The 19,072-nt window shown below is 53.5% G+C and overlaps 1 protein-coding gene across 5 annotated transcripts in view; it reads left to right on the top strand.

The window, feature by feature from the left end:
• SGSM1 (small G protein signaling modulator 1) overlaps nucleotides 1-18,781 on the top strand; it is a 58,028-nt gene extending 39,247 nt beyond the window's left edge. For 4 of the 5 annotated variants that reach the window (XM_045845153.1, XM_045845126.1, XM_045845143.1 and 1 more), the window contains 10 exons: nucleotides 3,247-3,375; nucleotides 4,477-4,659; nucleotides 5,959-6,027; nucleotides 6,920-7,510; nucleotides 9,485-9,609; nucleotides 11,744-11,826; nucleotides 12,393-12,502; nucleotides 13,741-13,837; nucleotides 14,883-15,050; nucleotides 17,347-18,781. In XM_045845153.1, the coding sequence (XP_045701109.1) occupies nucleotides 3,247-3,375; nucleotides 4,477-4,659; nucleotides 5,959-6,027; nucleotides 6,920-7,510; nucleotides 9,485-9,609; nucleotides 11,744-11,826; nucleotides 12,393-12,502; nucleotides 13,741-13,837; nucleotides 14,883-15,050; nucleotides 17,347-17,435 (1,644 nt within the window). In that variant the 3' untranslated portion in view covers nucleotides 17,436-18,781. The remainder of the gene's footprint in view (nucleotides 1-3,246; nucleotides 3,376-4,476; nucleotides 4,660-5,958; nucleotides 6,028-6,919; nucleotides 7,511-9,484; nucleotides 9,610-11,743; nucleotides 11,827-12,392; nucleotides 12,503-13,740; nucleotides 13,838-14,882; nucleotides 15,051-17,346) is intronic. The other variant, XM_045845135.1, reaches the window with a different exon arrangement.
• The last annotated feature ends 291 nt before the right edge of the window (nucleotides 18,782-19,072 follow it).

Genomic DNA, 19,072 nt, shown 5'->3' with positions numbered 1-19,072 from the left:
TGGGCCTGGAAAACCCCACCACCTTCGAAACTCTTTCTCCCGTCTCTGTATTAGCGCCTGAGATTCTGCAGTTTGGGTGTTTCACATGGAGATAGATTTCCGGGATTTTCTTACTAGACCAACACGTGTCCCTGAAAGGAAAATGTGTTATGTTTGGAAAAAAAAAGGATCATAGTCAGATAGTTTGGGAGATAAGATTAAACAGCTTTCCTGAAGGACCTTAACTATGCTAACGTGCTTGCCACTCTCAGGAGATTGGGGGCGCCTGGGAGGGCACATGCAACACCCCCCAGGTGCGTTTGGCCACAGAAGCCTGTGTTAGATCCCTCCCCGTGGCTGGTGGAAGGTGGAATCCACCGCTTTGAAAGGTGCTGGTTTGACTGCTGCCAGGAGCAGGTGTTGGGAGGACACGGCCGTTTCCTGCACGCTGGCTCGCCCCGTGGCTCGGGCAGCCGGTGCCTCTCTGCTCGGCCTGGGAGGCCAAGCTGGCACGTGCCTGGAGTGGGGGCTTCCCCACATTGGGGGAAGGGGCCCGTCTGTGTGTTGATCCGGGATTGCCGGGGGACTTGGTGAGAAAAACAAACTAGTTCCCAAATCTGGACAAACAGAAGGGCGGTTTTACATTTTTGCCAAAAACAATTGCTTTTCTAAATTACAGGAGGAATGCCTATTTACTGGAACGATTCAAAGAATGAAGAAGGCAAATTTTGCATAAGGGATAGACATTTTTTGTGTTTTATTTTTATCTTTATTTTCACTTTTTGGCTGTAAAGACAGATTTTATTCGGTACTATTGCAAGGGGGGAACCAGACATCAGAATAGAACTTGGCTCAGTTCCACATACGGTACAGACAGCTGCTGATCTGTGGCCAATGAGCAGAGAGGGGGCCAGTGGATGGGAAAGTACTAACAGGAGACATCAAGGGTAGGGGACTCTTGCCGAAGACGGGCCAGCGATGCATGAAGGGTGGGGATGGCGATCCTGATCAGATGTGCAGATGGAGATTCTCACAAGCCTGACAGCAGGGTCCTTGCTACCCCTGGGCCAGGCAGGCAGGGACAGGGCCCAAGGATGAGGCCTGGTCAGCAAGCTGGTCTGGAGTTGGGCTCTGCAGGAGAGAGTCTTTCACAGGACAATTAAAAATACGTCTCTGCTCTGCTCCTCTGGGTCGGATCCCCTGCCTCACTGAATAGGACTGGTTGGTGTAGGCCCCACCAGACCCTGTCTACGCTTATATACCCGCAGATAACATCTGTATAGATGGATGCATAAGAATATGTGTACTCGGATTCTTTTTAATGAGGTGACACACTTGTATGTTAAGTAACCGACTTACTTCTGTGTTAAGGACATGCTTTCAGATCTCTAGGTGAACTACTGAACGTCAGAGCTCTAGCACCTCGTGGGTGGGTGGGCCATAATTCATTCTAACTCTTCCCTAATGACAGACGTCTGGCCCCTCCCTTTTTTACAAAACCATGTCAAACAGTGCTGTAGTTGACATCTTTATAAGCATAACCCTCTCTGTACTAGTGCTTTTATTGTGAGAGCAGATTCCTAGAAATAAGATTGACTGGTGTGCATTAAACATTTAAATAGATGTGCCAGCCTGCTTCCTGCAAAGGTCCCGACACTCCCCTTCTCTCTGTCTACTTGAATGCACGTTTCCCGAGGAGTCGGAAAGATTTGTGCACGTCTGGGCTCCGCTCCAGCTTTGCTGAGGGGGCATCTCTGGGAGCGGAGCCCGAGAGTTTATGTTGTTTTGAAAGTTCCCCAAATGCTTCTAATGATCTCTCCCGTTTAGAAGGCACTGGTCTGAGGACAAATGTGTTGACATAGTAAATTAGTCAGAAATGATTATTTCTCATCTGATGTTTTTTTGGTCCTTTTACAACCCGTTTGGCTGTGATTTCCCGGTTCCCAGTTTCACTGTTGCATCAGGGTAGACGGAACTGCAGTAACAGATAATCTGCTCTTTCAGTTGATTGACACCACAGGGGAATATTTCTTGCTCACTGAACATTCCCGGGCAGGCATTCCCGCTGAGTAGGCACCTCTCCGCCCTCCAGAGCGGAGGCCCCTCCATCCTCCAGGGACTGGGGGTCACCTGCCTCCAGGCAGCAGAGGGGAAATGGAGAGTGTGAGGGGAGTACACCTGCTTCTTGGAAGCCCTGGCCTGGGGATGCCTCACATCACTTCCTCTCGTGTCCCATTGGCCAGAGCCCAGTCACATGGCCATACCTAACTGCAAGGGAGGCTGGGAAATGGAGTCCAGCTATGGATTCCAGGAGAAAAGGGTGTGGGGTTTTGATGAAGAGTTTATAGCCTCAGCCATAAATTAGTCCTCTGATTCTTAAACAGCTTTGACAAGGCCGTCTACATGATACAAACCAACATTCCCAGCAGGGACAGAAAGAGTGGCTGTTTTTGCCCTTGTGGTTGGATACACCTAAGACTAGCATTAAGGTGTGAAATATGCTTTTAATTTTGGAGCGTGGTGTGAAGCGGCGAGAGGAAACAGGACCCCAGTGCCCTTCAGGGCAGCCTCGCAGCGGTCATTGGCCCTTCACACGCACAGATGGGACCTGCTGCTGGTCCGTCGGCCCCTCTGACGCATCCGCAAAGCCTTTGCCCGAAAATGAACTGTGAAGAATTAGCAGAGAGAAATCTGCCCCACGACAGAACAAACAGTTGTTCAAGTCATCCCCCCGTGCACCCCCGTTATTAAGTGTACGCAGAGCCAGTTGCCCGTGTTCGTTGTGGGTTCGTTTGCTTTAGGACAATTTTCCTAGAGTTTTAGTCAACATTAAAAACTCGAAGATTATATTCCCAAATAAGCACAGTATACAAAATTGACTGAAAATTAAGTAGAAATATGAATTCATTATACACTGGCTTTTTTTAACAAAGTGAGTTCACGCGAGACGTGATCTACATCTTGTTTTTTCCACTTAACACACATAGAGCATCGTTTCGTGTGGGCGCTCACAGACGCACTCCTGCGCTTTTGAGTATGAGATGCCCCCCTGCCGGGGGTGTGCCATTTTCCTGTGGTCCGGCCACTGGGGGACCCCAGGGTGTGTTCTGTTGTAACATCGCATAGTGAACGTTGGGTGCATGCGGCTGTACTCCCTCATGGCAGGATCCCCGAGAACTAGGTCTGAGAAGCAGAACTGCTGGGGCGCAGGGTCTGCCCCGGGTTCTCAGTCGACCATGCCCTGTGCTCTCCCCCTCCCCACCGCAGAGCTACGAGGAGCAGGAGCTGCTGCGCCTGGTCTACTACGGCGGCATCCAGCCCGAGATCCGCAAGGCTGTGTGGCCCTTCCTGCTGGGCCACTACCAGTTCGGGATGACGGAGACCGAAAGGAAGGAGGTTAGTCACCCCCGTGGGCAACCAAAGGAGCCAGGGTCCCACGTCAGACCAAGGTGGGGCAGAGAGATGGGGGAGCCACGGAGCCCCAGGGCGGCGCTGTCCAATAAAAATACGGCACAAGCCACAGACGCCATTTTATAAAATAAACTTTTTATTTTGAGATAGTTGTAGGTCCACATGCAGTTGTAAGAAGTAATGCAGAGACACGTCATGTGTCCTGCATCCAATTTCCCCCGCAATGGTGACATCTTACAGAACTACATGGTACAGCACCACAACCAGGCTGTTGATATGGGCGCCCTCTACCCGTCTTATTCTGGCTTCCTGACTTACTCTGTGTGTGTGTGTGTGTGTGTGTGTGTGGTTCCATACAGTTTTGTCACACATGAGGTCTGTGGGTCACCACCACAGTCAACACACAGCATTTCTGGGGCTACGAGGGTCCTTGTGCCTCCTGCTCACCCCTGTCCCCAACCCCCGTACACCACTAACCTGTTCTCCATTTCTATAATTTTGTCATTTCAACGATGGTGAATAAATGGAATCACACAGTAAAGGACCTTTTTGGGTTGACTGTTTCACCGAGCGTAGTTCTCCGGCGACCCATCCAAGCTGTTGTGCGGATGGACAGTTGGTTCTGTCTCCTGGCTGAGCAGTGCTCCGCGCCAACAGAATCCCACTAGCTAAAATACACACTCTGTTAGTACTTTCCAGGTTTTGCATCTGCTCATGTGTGTGTGTGGCACACGTGTGTGCCTTTTCATCAAAGCGACATGAGTTTTAATAATATACCTTATTTAACCCTGTGTTACCCTTTCAGCATGTAGCAATAGAAAAGTTATTAATGAGACAGGGAGGGGGGGAGGGAGGGAGGATTGAAAGAAAAGAGCAGCCTTGCCCACTGTTCTGTATCCCAGGGCCTAGCCAATACCTGGCACATAGCAGGTGCTCAGTTAATGTTGCTTGGACGTTGCGCCATGCATGTTGGATAGGTGTTTCCAGAGCTCCAGATCCCAGGTCAGGGCCACCCGGTCTTCCTGGTCGGGTCAGCTCTCCCCAGGGATCCCAGCACTCCGGGTGACCTTGTGTCTGCCCTGGCAGGTGGACGAGCAGATTCACGCCTGCTACGCACAGACCATGGCTGAGTGGCTGGGCTGCGAGGCGATCGTGCGGCAGAGGGAACGGGAGTCCCACGCGGCTGCCCTGGCCAAATGCTCATCAGGGGCCAGCCTGGATAGCCACCTGCACCGCATGATGCACCGGGACTCTACCATCAGCAACGAGGTGATGGGCGGGTCAGCTCAGGGAGTGGGGATGGGGCGGGGCGGGTGTGAAGGTGTGAAAGCCAGGGTCCGCTCCATCAGGCTGCGGTCGGAACGGTGAGGTCTGGTGTCCGGGACCTTGGGACAGAGTCTCACCCCTAGTTTTCAGTGGAAGGTGACTACGGAGTCTGACAGTCCTGAGTTTGAACTCCAGTCCCACCATCTCCTAGCTCTGGGCACTCAGGCAAGCACCTGAACCTCTGGGCCTCAGGTTCCTCATCTGGCAAATGGCAATGATTATTTACAGGGAGGGTCTGTGCAGCTTAAGGAAGATAGTGTATATGAAGCACCTACCACAGTGCTAGACTTTCATTCATTCAACAAATGCTTATTGAGTGCCTACCATGTGCCAGGTACTGTCAGGAATGTTCTGGAATATCAGAATACTTCAGCGACCAGCTCAAACATACCTGTTGTCACAGAATCTCCAATTTAGTAGCCCAGAGCAGGAACTGAAAAGAAAGTTAATTCTCTTCACTAGTGATGTATCAGCCACCAATTGCCACACTAATACTGTGTAACAAACAACCCCCAAAGGTCAGTGACTTCCCACAACACACATTTACTTTCACTGGTGTGTCTGAGGGTCAGTGGGGCAGTTCTGAACTCTGAAGGTCAACTAAAAGTTGGCCTTGACATGCTTAGCTGACCTTCACATGCCCTGGTTGACTCGGCTCTACTCCACGTCTCACCTTCCAGCCAGCTCACCTGGGTGTGTCGTCATCCTGAACACAGGTTGTAAAGACAGACCCTTGAGTACACAGGCACTTTTGAAGCCTCCGCCCTGTAGACTCTGCTAGCATCCCATTGGCTAGAGCAGGTCACGTGGCCAAGCCTAGCATCAGAGTAGCCAGCAACTAGAAGTTGTAAGGGCAAAAAGCACCTATCCAAAGAGGGAGTAAAAAATCGGGCCATTCCTGCAACAAGTGGCTGTGAGTCAAACTAAAACGTTAGCCAGCAGTCTCGAGTTCAGAGCAACTACAGATGGGGTTTTCTGGTTGCAGGCGTGGGAGGTAGAGACCCAGAGGCTGGTGTGGCCTCCGAGGAGGCTCCAGGGATCGGGGAGCGAAACCCCCCGCCCTCTGTCACTTTACAGGTAGGAACCTGAGGCCTTGACAGGGGCCTTGCTCAAGTCAGAAACAGGGACAAAACTAGACTTCCTGACTCCCAGCCCAGCAGCCCGTCCTGAGCTCAGCGCCGGGGACCCTGAGCCAGGACGACGCAGCCTCACCCTCGCTCCCTCCCGCCTCTTTCCTCCCAGTCCTCCCAGAGCTGCAGCTCCGGCCGCCAGAACGTCCGCCTGCAGAGCGACTCCAGCAGCAGCACACAGGTGACCTCCCGAGGCCCCGCCCCTCCCTGCCCGCCCCCTCCCTCCAGCCTGGGCTAGTGGGCTTGGATATCCATCGTCTGTGGGTCACTTGTGTTTTATTTGTTTTAGCTTTTATACCGGCATTAAAGATTGAGTTTTTAATTACACACGTAACGTATGAACCTATTCTCCCTGTAAAAATAATTAAAATACTGCAGCGAAAGCTACACTTGGCTTTGACCACCCTTCACCCCCACTTGGCCTCCCTAGAAATAACACTGCTGTCAGATCTTTACTGTAAGAATACAGTGTACGATACATACGACGTAAAAATGTGTTGCTCAATGGCTTGCATCATCTGTAAGGGCTCAGGTCAATGGTAGACCACTGGTTATGTTTTTGGGGAGTTGAAAGTTACATGTGGATACTTGTGCGAGTGGTTGACACCCCAATCCTGACATTGTTCAAGGGTCATCTGTGCATTGAACCACTTCTGAAAATTGATCCGTAACAGTCAGCCACATGGGTGTGATCTCTGTTCAGCCTGATTCTTACATCGTTAACTAATATTTTACTTAAATTGGGTGCACAAAAGTTTGTATGATGACAGGTATCCCCCTTCCATTTAAATCCCTTAGTAATCCCTTCACAGAGTCCACTGCAATGCTTCCTTGTTTCTTTCTGGATTGTTCTATGCATTTTCATGCACATAGGCCACTTTTTCATTCTTCACAAATGGGAGCATGTATTAGCCATTGCTCAACCTCGCTCCTTTTTACTGGCTGTATAGTATTCCACCACATGTCTGTGTTTCGTATTTGAACCGATCCCCTGGTGATGGTATTGAAGTTACTGTTGGGAACAGCACCAGGGTCCATCCTGGTCGGTCTGTCTTTGCACATCTTGTCTGTAGGTGTTTGAGTCTGTGGACGAAGTGGAGCAGGTGGAGGCAGAAGGCAGGCTGGAGGAGAAACAGCCCAAGATCCCCAATGGGACCTTGGTGAATGGCACCTGTTCCCCAGACTCCGGCCACCCTTCCTCCCACAATTTCTCCTCCGGCCTCTCGGAGCACTCGGAGCCCAGCCTGAGTACGGAAGACAGTGTCCTGGACCCCCAGCGGAACGCCTCCCTGGTGCTCCGGCCTGGGGACAGCAGCATGGACGAAGGGCAGAGCAGCGAGGCCACCACGTCCCGGGACGAGGCTCCCCGTGAGGAGCTGGCCGTGCAGGACAGCCTGGAGAGTGACCTCCTGGCCAACGAGAGCATGGACGAGTTCATGTCCATCCCAGGCAGCATGGACGTGGCTCTGCCTGAAAAGGAGGGCGCCCCGACGGAGGGCTGGGGGGGCGGTGAGGCGGAGAAGCACAGCCAGGCGGACAGCGAAGACAACCTCTCAGAGGAGCCCGAGATGGAGAGTCTCTTCCCCGCCTTGGCTTCCCTGGCCGTGGGCGCTTCTGCCAACAGCGAGGCGTCCCCTGTGTCTTCCAGCGGGGTCACCTACTCTGTAAGTGTCTGGGACCCTCCTCCACTCCATTTTCTTCCGCCGCAGTGGGGAGGGAGCGTACCCCCCAACCTCAGTTATCCAGACGACCTCTGGTTCCTTGCATGTTCCCCACCACGGAGGGTTCTCCACGGAAACCCATTTGGGGGACAAGGTCATGTAACACTTAGAGGACATGGGCTTTGCAGTCAAACAGTCCCAAGTTCGAAGTGACCAGCTCAGACAGCCGCTTCATCTTTCTGAGCCTCAGTTTCCCTATCTGTCTTCCTGAGTTGTTTTCAGAGTTGCTGCGTCGTATCCTCTGGGCCCAGCACACAGTGAGCGCTCAGCCAGTGGCAGGCTGGGTGGGGAGCGTGCTGACTGAACCTCAGGTCCAAGCCGGGGGAGGTTGGCTGGGGGGGAGGTTTGCAGCACTTGTCTGTTTTCCTTCAAAGAACTCGCTATTTCCGGCAAAGACATGCAGGTCAGTGGTCATTGGAGAGGCAAACGCTCAGGGGAGGCTGGGCGCAGACACGCTGGAGGTTGTCCGTCCTGACCGCCCCCGAGAGGTCTCCCCGGAGGCCAGAGTAGCTGCTTGTTCTGCCCAAATTATCTGGTGTCTACTCTTCTGTCTGTAGACAACGTGCTTGTGCTATTTCTTGATTTTTTTTTTTTTGTAGTTTTTCCTCATTTTTAGACATTATCTCTTGACTCCCAGCTATGGGAGAAGAGGGTTTGGCCCTCTTCCTTCTCCACCGCCAGGTCCTCACCACATGAGTGGGACCTCTCCCACCCGCACCGTCCAGTGCAGTCACATGCCGTATGCTGCATTACAGCGTGCATCAGTCAGTGACTGATCGGTGGTGTACATTATTATAATAATATAATGCATGCGCCGTTTTGTCACCTGCGTTTATTTTTTTCTCCTGCAAAAAATTGTGATTTACTTAAATGTTTTCATTTCCTAGTCTCTGCTTCCTTTTTCTTAGTTTGCTACATTTTCTGTATCTCAGTAATTCACACACACCCACCGCCACCCCATCCCCAGACTCTTTACCAGTTGCCTAAATCTCTTCTGAAGCATTCTTGAAACTCTATCCCTTACATTATCTGAGGCCTAGGTGGAAGGTAGATTTCTCAAGAGAGGGTTGTATTTAGCTTCTTCCTGGTATGCAGGGGCGTAGCCAGCCCGAGACCATTGTAAATTAAATCCTCTGGGTGGTGGGAATTTGGGTTATGAGCCTGCATAAGTTCATACCCTGATTTGAGTCTGTTAGTGGTCCAGGGAGTTATCTTCTACACTTAATTGGGCCCCTGTTTTCAAGATAGACCCCAGGATGTTAGTTTTTCCAGTTTTCCCCCACAGGGGTGTGGCTCTTCGGGGTCCTGCCCTAACGTCGGGAGGTCTCTTACTAGATCCCTTACCTTGAGGGTGGGTGGGACCACAGCATCATTAAATCCAAGCTTACATGTTCCCTATGTGGCAGATTCCCTCAAGACAGAAGCCAGCCTTGGTATTATCTTGCCTTTGCGGGTTAATTTTTGGCCTTTCAATGTGCCTTTTGCCTTGCCGTTTCATCAGGGTGGTTGGGTCCGGTCACCAGGCCGGGCGCACTTCCGGAACCGGGCTTCTGTTCAGGTCTGTCATTCTTCCCGAGCAGGTTCCAGCAGAGAGGGACTCCCTTCCAGCTGCAGTTGTAACTCTCTCTTAGTTTATCCATCTATAAGGTGGGGATGCTAAGTCCATGTACCTTATAGGACCGTTTTATCAAAGAAAAAAATTAAAAGAGTGTTCATCATCCAAAGTGAAAGAGGTTTGCTTAGAAAACAACAACAGAGACCAAGTCAGACACCTGGCTGGCCCCCCGGGGCAGAGGATGTTGGCGTTAGTGACAGCAGAGGCGGGTTGCAGAGGAGGGGGAACCACTTCAATCAGACGGCCTCTGTGAGGGGCCGTGGGTGACTGTTCTTCTCCTCCCCTCCCCCGTGGGCACGCAGCCGGAGCTGCTGGACCTGTACACGGTGAACCTGCACCGCATTGAGAAGGACGTGCAGCGGTGTGACCGCAACTACTGGTACTTCACGCCCGCCAACCTGGAGAAGCTGCGCAACATCATGTGCAGGTGGCCGGGGCGGGGGCAGGGCTGGGGCGGCAGGGCACCCGATGGGGCTGGCAGGGCGAGGGCCGCGGGGAGCCCACCTGCAACCGCAGCCTCTCAGCGTGCACCTTGCCCACCTGGGATCTCATTCCGGCCCACGCTGACAACAGCACGCCAATCACAGCAGTGATAGTAAGAGAGGACATTTATTAGGCACTAACCGCACACCAGATCCTCTAACGGATATCATCTCACTCCGTCCTCACTCCAAGCCTAGGAGACAAGCATGAGCCCCCTTTACGGGTCAGGAGTGGGGGCTCAGAGGGGTGCTGCATCGCCCCCAGCCCCCCAGCTGGGCAGGGCCTGAGCAGGAAGTCACCCCATGTCTCTCGGGCCCTAGAATCTGTGCTTTATTTCGTTAAGCCAAGATCCAGGGCTACTTACTACTTTTCATCAGAATTATTACCTTTATTTCTGAAAATAGGTAAGTAACCCATGCTTATTAAAAGTCTAAGTCAAGACTATACTTTCAGGGATCATTTCTATACTTTGATAAAAACCTAAGGCAGCCAAGGAAATTGGAAGTTTGTAGGTCTAAAGAGAAACTTCTTCCCGTGTGCCACTCACCCAGAAGAAGTAACTACTGCTAATGTATCAGGGAATATTCCTCCAGAGATATATACACACACACACACACACACACACACACACATACACATACACATTTATATATATACTTAAATATAAAACATATATAATAGATGGTATATTATATGACAGGGGTCCCCAACCTCCAGGCCGTGGACCGGTACCCATCAGGCCTGTTAGAACCCAGGCTACAGAACAGGAGGTGAACTTGCATATAACGCACTTGAATCATCCCGAAACCGTCCCCCACCCCCGTCCATGGAAAAATTGTTTTCCACGAAACTGGTCCCTGGTGCTGAAAAGGTTGGGGACTGCTGTTACATGATATATAATATAGTAGCATACATGTTTTAAAGTTTCTGCCTACATGGGGTTATACTACAAACTGTTTTTCTACAACTTGCTTTTTGCACTCAATAATACATCCTGGACTTCTTTCCATGCTAACAGCCCATCACCTGGTCCTAGAAATAAAGCTTTATTAGAACCCGGCCAGGCCTGTTTGTTTGCATATGAATTGCTTTTGCAAAGTTGAGTAGTTGAGCCAGAGAAGACATGACTTACCAAGCTAACAATAATTGTTACCTGGACCTCTCCAAAAAGGTTTACTAACGCCTGCCCTAACTCATTCATAAGCACCGCCTCTTAACTAAGCAATCACTGCCTCCCAAAATTTAGTCTAGAAGATACCAATATGATGTTACATTAAAATGAAAAAGTGCTTTGGGGGAAAGGAAGGATAGACTGATTTTTGCCTGGTTATGGCATCAGGGAAAATCACGGAAGGCCTCAGAGAGGCGGTGACATTCGAGATGGACTTGGGCAAAATTAGGAGAAACTGAAGAAACCATTTGGCCTACAGGTTAGGAGCACACACCCGGGGGTGAAGTCATCTGGGTTCAAAATGTGCCTCCGTCAGTTATTATTAGGCATATGACTCTGTGCCTAACGCCACTGGTGAAATGGCATCCTTTCCGTATGGTTGCTTTGAAAACTAAATGATGCAGTACACGTATAGTGCCCTCAGTAGACAGTAAGTGCTCAGTAAAGGGTAGCTATTGTTATTCAGGGACAGGTGGGAATTCCACACAGAGGGAACTGCTGGGGCCAAAGCACAGGGGTGTGAGTGCGCGCTTTATCTGTGCAAAGGTGAAGACCTGCGTGTGGCAGAGAGGAAGAAGTACAGGGAAGCGACAGGGGAAACTGTGCAGAAGGATTGGGAAGAGACGGGCAATGCCTTGTACTCCCCCCTGGGGAGTGTGGGCCTTGGCCTGTCACTCGCTGGGGGCCGGGGAGGGTGTCTGAGCATGCAGGAGTTTAGGAAGGCCATCCTGGGGGCTGAGCATGTGATGTTTGAAGGGCGTGAGACTGGGTACAGGATGCAGGCAGGGGGAGGAGGGAGTGGTCCCGGTGAGGCGCGAGGGGTCGGACCGCAGAGCACGCAGCGGGGGAGCGGGCTGGGGAGGCAGGTCGTGGGCGTCCGCGCTGAGCCCCTGCATCCCGCTCACAGCTACATCTGGCAGCACATTGAGATCGGCTACGTCCAGGGCATGTGTGACCTCCTGGCTCCCTTGCTGGTCATTCTGGATGACGGTGAGTGTGTCCTCCCCGCCCGGGGGCTGGGGGTGCAAGTGTCCTTCTTACTGCGGGGGAGGGTGGTCAACTTCCCTCTGTGAGTCCAAGGAAGGGGTCAGTTCGGGTGCCCAGAAGACCTGCCTGGTGAGCTCTTCAAGGTCCTCGTAAAGCAAAAAGGCCTCTCGTTCCCTGATGGCCACGGCGTGATGCCTAGTGCCCAACACCCAGCCAGGCCTTTGCTAGCCACTGATGGCACAAACATGAGTGAGAGCAAAGCCAGCCCCAGGTGGCTTCCCTGGTGATTCCCACCAAACCTAAAGAAGGAGGAATACCAGTTCTTCCCAAACCCTTCCAAAAGGAACAGACTAGGAGGGAGTACTTCTCCGCTCCTTCTGTGAGACCAGTCCTTACACGAGGGCCCATCAGTGCCCTGACACCAGCGCCAGACGAGCACGCCGTGAGAAAACTGCAGAGCAGTGTCCTTGACGAATATGAACCAGCTCGGGCCCCTGAGACCGTCCACTGGGGCCTCCGGGTCCCTGGGCAGGGGCGGAGCTAACAGCATCTCCTGTGCTCCTCCCCAGAGGCCCTCGCCTTCAGCTGCTTCACGGAGCTCATGAAGAGAATGAACCAGAACTTCCCCCACGGAGGCGCCATGGACACCCACTTTGCCAACATGAGGTCCCTGATCCAGGTATGACTCAGTCCTGTTCAGTAATACACCTTACTTCCCCTCAACCCAGCAGACCTCAGGGCCACTTAATAGCCACGCCCAGTTTAACTCAACCCAGTAGCTCAGTCCTACCTGTCTCAGTTCAGCTCAGCTCAGCCCAGCCCAGCCAGGTGAGCTGAGCTCAGAAACTCCATTCAACTTAACTCCTAATTGAACTGAAAAACTCGGCTGAGCTCAACCTTAACTTAACAATTCAAATCAGCTCTACCAGATTCATTCCCAGTGAGCGTGTACTCCGTCCAGGCACTGTGACCGCACAGTGACCGAGACATGGCCCCGGCTCTTCAAAAGGATGTTTGATTGCGTCGGTCCTTTTCCTCTGAGTGATGTTTGGGTGTGTTTCACGCGCACAGACGCGCACGGCTTTATTGAGATGCAATTCACACACCACGAAATGCACCCTTTTTAAATGCTCCACTCGGTGGTCTTTAGAACATTCACAGTTGTGAAGCCGTCAGCACCACGTGAGTGCTGAACACTTTCATCGTCCCCGAAAGACACTCCGTGCCCAGTAGCATCGGCCCCTCTCCCCAGGCCCCGGCAACCGCTGGTCCCTGCAATACGTGGCTTTCACGTCAAGCTGCTTTCGCTGGGCGCAATGCTCTCCCAGCTCGCCCACAGTGGGCGTGTGCTGGCACGTCCCCTGTCGTGTTGCATCGAGGGGGCAGACCGTGTTTTGTTCAGCCATTCATCGTGGACAGATGTTGGGTCGTTTCCACTGTTTGGCTGTTAGGAATGATGTTGCGCAGTCGTGTGCGAGTTTTCATGTGGACGTAGGTTTTCACTTCCCTTGGGGGTGTGTCTAGGAGCACACCTTCATCCTCAGCATCGTACAGTCCTACCAACAATGTAGAGGGCTCCCCATCTCTCTACATCCTCACCAACGCTTTACCGTCTTGTCACTCGTGTGTGTGTCGTAGCCGACCTAGTGGGTGTGAAGTGGCATCTCCTTGGGATGTTGATTTGCATTTTCCTAATGACTCATGGCATTGTGTGCTTCTCCTGTGCATATGGGCCATTTGCATATCTGTCTGGGGGGTAATGACTGTGTTTGGTTCAGCTAGGTTGATTTGCACTTCAAACCCTTTGCCCTCTTTTTAACTCCAACTGGTTGCTAAGGGCTTCCTGGTGTCTGGTGTGGGGACGGACTGTCATTTATTCAGCTGTCCCTCTGGTCTGGCCTTTGCTTCCCCTGACAGATCCTGGACTCCGAGCTCTTTGAGCTGATGCATCAGAATGGCGACTACACTCACTTCTACTTCTGCTACCGCTGGTTCCTGCTGGATTTCAAGCGAGGTACAGACTTCCAACTGGGGCCTTGTTCCCAGACTCTTTGTAGCAGAACCTCAGGAGGAAAAGATACACCGAGCAGAAGCTGGGGGAAGAGAGAGGCGCCCATGCATTGAATGCTGATGGCTGGTTCACCTGCCTTATCCTGCGGTACAGGTCTGGTTACAGTCCCCATTGTACAGATGAGGAGACTGAGGCCAAGAAAAGTCTAATTCAGAGCAAGGAGGAGTAGACCCAGGATCTAGGCCCCGTCTGTCCACCTCCTAAGGCCAGTCTCCTCCACTCTATTCTGTTGCTTATCGGAGACCGAGAGCTCCGAAGCCCTTGAAGCATGTTTCACATGGGACCTAAAAGTCACGTATAGTGCAGTGCCTTGCTGTTTCACAACCTTGGGGTGATGCTGAGGATAATGCCTAACACACATGGAGGGCCTCCTTAAGTGCCAGGCACAGTGCTGGGCCATTTCTGTGTATTATCTCGTTATTCTTTTGCTATGGTCAGCATCGCCGCCTGAGAGATGAGGAGAGAGAGTAGCTAGCTCAAGGTCACCTTGGCAGTAAGAGATGGAGCTAGGATTCAGACTGAGTCTGTTGGACACAGGAAGTCTTGCTCTGAACCACTGGTCCATGCTCTCTCTTCCCTAGACCCAGAGGCAGCGGCCAGCTCTGTGTGCAGGGGGAAGGGGAGGTGGCCCCGTGGGTGTTAGAAGAGATGGGGGAGGGTGCAGGGAGAGAGGGGGACATTGGTCAAGGGGCAGAGCAGGGACAGGTCAGCGTTAAACCTGCACACGCTCAGTTTCTCCACTTGCAGGATGTCAGAGGTAGACACTTCCCACTCACTGTATTCGCTTTGCCCAGTCTACGGATAGGGAACACTGAGGCTTCTGATGTTCAGAGTCCAGGTGTCCTGGCTCCCGGCCTGAGCTCTGTCCGCCGCACCAGGACAGAAGCTCGGAGCACAGCTGGCCTGGGATCTTCCCTGAGGGCGGGCAGCCCCATGAGCTCCATAGCCGACCCCCTCCCCGTGCATGTGCTCGTTGGTGTCTCCGCAGAGCTCATCTATGATGACGTCTTCTCTGTCTGGGAGACCATCTGGGCAGCCAAGCACGTCTCGTCCGCCCACTACGTCCTGTTCATCGCGCTGGCTCTGGTGGAGGTCTACCGGGACATCATCTTGGAGAACAACATGGATTTCACAGACATCATCAAGTTCTTTAATGGTACCCACATGACCACCGGGGGGGACTCCTCTGAGGGGTGTGGGCTCCTAGAGGGCCCCTTCCTGGGGCCTCGGGTGGGACGGGGATTTACTGACGTTGACGCATGAGGAAGGGGGTCAGGTGGGGGGTTCTGTCCACTTCCTGTGTCTCTTCCCAAATGGATGCGTCGATGCCTTGTAATGCCAAGGCCGTGTTTTCCTCAGGAATCTGGCAGAAGGAGTAGGGCGTTAGAATCAGGCTCGGGGCAGACCCTGGCTCTGCCACCAACCAGTCACTCACCCTCTCTCTGGATATCTGCTTTCCCATCTGTAAAATGGGGTGACAGTGTCCGTCTCCATCAGAGGGCCGACACGTGCAGGAGAGGCAGGAAAAGGAAGGCAGTTGAAGTGACGGGAGAGAGGCAGGCCTCAGAAACCAGATAAGGTGTGGGTTCTGAATCCGGCTCCGCCCCTCGGGAGACCGGGGGGGGGGCCTCGGGCAAGTGACTGCATGTCCCTGGGATTCAGCTTCCTGGGGCATAAACGCATGCCGCGGCCTCAATCGCAGAGACATCAGAAGAATTAAATAGGACGGGAATAAAGCCCATCATGTGATTCCTGGCTCGTACTAGCGTCCCCATAGCCAGAAGCTGTTGTTACTGTTATTATTTACAGTGTGTGTGTGTTTGGTTTTTTGTTTTGTATTTTTTTTTTACTAAACTTTGGTTTTGGAAAAAGCAAAAGAAGAAAAAAGCCATGTACGACCCTCCCCTGGAAGCATTTTTTTTAATCAAGCTTTTTATTTTAGAATAATTGTAGATGTACAGAAAAGTTGCAAATATAGTCCAAAGAGTGTTCCTGATACCCTTCCCCCAGCCGCCCCTGATGTTAATGTCAGCTGGTGCTGGTGCCCTCCTCTCCACCAAGAAATGAATGTGGACCCGTTACTGGGAACTATACTGCAGGCCTGATCGATTCACCTAGTTTGTATTCCCTGTCCTCTTGTGCTCCAGGATCCAAGCCGGGAAACCACATGACATGCAGTAGGCTCATTTTTTAAAAAATCATTTTCCATTCAGACTTTTCCATAGTCATGGATATTTTTATGTTATTGCCGTCACAGAACCCAGTTGTGACTAGTTTTTTTCCCCACTTACTCATTTTAAAACTGCCGCCTTTACAATCACTTGTTAAGACTGCAGAATATGCCTTGAGTGACTGTCTAACTTACTGACGACGCCCTGTTGCTGGGCGTCTGGGCTGTCTGTGTTGGAGGGCGTGATCGAGAACCCACAGCGCTTCCTCACTGACCGCAGAGGCCCCTGCCCTGGTTCAGCGCATGGCCCCTCGGGCCAAAAGTTCCCCTTAGCGTGAAGTTAGGCTCGAACCACGGAAGTATTTACATCCTAACAACGTAGTAGCCGTTTGAAAAAGTAATACATATAACTCAAAAGAAGAGAGAATTTTTATTCCAGTCTTAGATAAGTACAGTTCCCAAGGGGGTGTGTGTGCACCTGTCGGGCATCGCGCAGCTTCTCACACCTGGAGTTGGCCGCACGTGGGCACCCCGTTCCCCGGGCCGCCGTGACCTCCCCGCGGTGCTGGCCCTGCCTCGTCCCGGCAGCTGCTCCCTGGAAGCCCAGCCATGCGCAGCTGTAAGGGCCCCGACGGGGATGCGATGCAGTCTGTGAACTCGTGCCTGCGGTTCAGCCGGTTCAGCTGACGGGGAGCATTGCCACGTCTCCCTGCACATTTTCCCGGGGTCACAGTGGCACTGGGGGAGACCTCAGCACCCCGTTCCGGAGCCAGGGTCCTACCGCCTTTTCCTTCTGCTAAGTGACTTCTTTCTGATGTATGTCCCAGCTTAGGGTTATTCTGCCTTTAAGATCGGATCATTTTGTGAGGCTCTTGATGAAATTAATTCACTTTACTTTCTGTCCTCCCTTCCCCTCCCCTCCCCTGCCGTCACGTCCTCCCTTCTGGAAGTGTGAGCATCTGCTGTGCCCGGCATCGCTTTCGGAAATAGCCCCCAGTCACTGCATTTGTGGAAAGGGGATGGGGGACCTAACCTTTTTAGGCACACGCTGACCCAGCGTCACCCCGTGAGGTGGGCACTGTCGCCATCCCCATTTCACAGATGAGGAAACTGAGGTCCAGAGGGGCTGGCCGTCCCCAAGGTCTCGCCGGAAGAGCCCCTCCGGGGGTGACACCAGGCGACAGTGGCGGGGAAGGCCCGGAGACCCCCGAGGGTGCTGGCGGTGTGTCCTGAGGATGGGCAGAGGAGGCGGCTCATGAGCTGTTGCCCTGTGCTCTTTCAGAGATGGCCGAGCGACACAACACCAAGCAGGTCCTGAAGCTGGCCCGGGACCTCGTGTACAAGGTGCAGACCCTGATTGAGAACAAGTGAAGGCCACCCGCCTGTCCTGCCCACTCTTCCTGCCCGGCCTCCCGGGAGTGAGGTCCCGGGGCGTGTTCGTGAGCCTGGACGTCTCTGCAGAGAGAAACCGCCCCGACGTTGGCCGCCAGGCACGGGGGTCACGGGGGGGCGGGGTCCCCCGAGTTCAGCCTTACGTTTTCCTGTTTGACCAAAGATCGCCCGCGTGTGGGGTTTCTCCCTCGCGGGAGCTGGTGGACTGAGGGAACAAACGTCTTTGTGGTCTCCGGAGCGGTCTCCTCTCTCTCCCCTCCCCCGCCCCTCCAAACCGCCGTGTCAGTGGGTCTTGGGGATGGAGTTGTGTGAGAAATCGGCACAGGAGGTGTCCGTGGGGCCACCTCTAGACGCTGAAAGGGGCCTTTGGAGACGCGCAGGCCCATGGCTGGCAGGTTGGCCTGGAGCAGGGAGGTCTCTGCACCTCGGCACTACTGACCCTCGGGCCGGGCCCTTCCCGGGGCAGGGGGCCTCCTGTGCACCGCAGGGTGCTGAGCCGCGAGCATCCCCGGCCTCTGCCGGCTTGAGGGCAGCAGCACCCTCCTCCCCACCCCAGGTGTGACAACCCAGAGTGCCCCCGGATATCGCCAGATGCCCTCACGTGTGAGACCTCCTGGCTCAGAGGAGGGGCTGCCGGTGTGTCTCCCAGCCCTTCTCTCCCCAGGCCCCTCCCACTTAGAAAAAGCACACAGAGTCCTGTACACCCCTCCGCCCGGGGGTGTGGGATTCCATTCGTTGTATTCTCTCAGTCTTCTCCTCCGCTTTGCCCCGGGAGAAGCTTCTTTTCTTCTTGTCAAGAAAGGTGTCTTTGGGACCGCAGACATATCTGCAAGCGTGAGACAGTAAGAGGCTCTTCTGAGCCCGGCCGGAGCCCCGGGCAGGGCAGAATCCCTGCCCCCCGCCCCTCAGAAGGACCGTGCCTCTCCTGCCACACGCTGGGTCCGGTGCTCCAGGAGCTCAGAGCGCGAGTGTCGGTGGAAGCCGTGTGGTCAGGGCGGCCAGCTCTTCCCCAAGTGCCCTTGCTCACTCAGGACGGAGGAGGAAGACAGAGGTCAGCCAGGGCACAGGTGTACAGGTGTGTTTTCCACAGCGGCCAGGTGTGGAAACGGTCCCTGCCGTGTCTTCTCACGGAGGGTCGCCCGTCCACAAACAGATCCCGAGTTAGGTAGCCCACCTGCCCACCTGCCCACCTGTCCTTCAGGAAAGCGGTCCTGCCAGTTCTGTTTTGCGAATGCTCCAGAGTCGGGAGAAACAGAGTCAGGGAGCACTGCTCTTCCAGAGAGCGGCAGGTAGGGTTGTGGGGAGGTGGGGGAGACACGGAAAGTGCCCTGAGGCTTTTGCACGGGGGGGGCGCTGGGCCTGCAGCCCCGAGCAAACCAGGACAGGGAAGGCCTGCCCTGCGCGCTGGCGAAGGCTCTTCCCTGCGTCAGCACCTCCAGCCGCATCCGAACCCCCTCCTTCCCCCAAGCGGGGCCCTTGGGCAGGACGGCTGAGGCCCAGAGGGCCCTTGCTTCTGAAGACTGCACATCCTCTCACCCCGGACCCCCAACCTCCCCAGATGGGAAAAAACGTGCGAAAGGCCTCTCCAGAGGAAAAGAGGAAAGAGTATTTCGCCG

Source organism: Phyllostomus hastatus, unplaced genomic scaffold (assembly GCF_019186645.2).
Source record: "Phyllostomus hastatus isolate PE091 unplaced genomic scaffold, TTU_PhHast_1.1 phas_contig_1162, whole genome shotgun sequence".
Lineage (NCBI taxonomy): Eukaryota > Metazoa > Chordata > Mammalia > Chiroptera > Phyllostomidae > Phyllostomus > Phyllostomus hastatus.
Note: the sequence above shows the minus strand (reverse complement) of the source record. Positions and strands in the feature narration are given on the sequence as shown.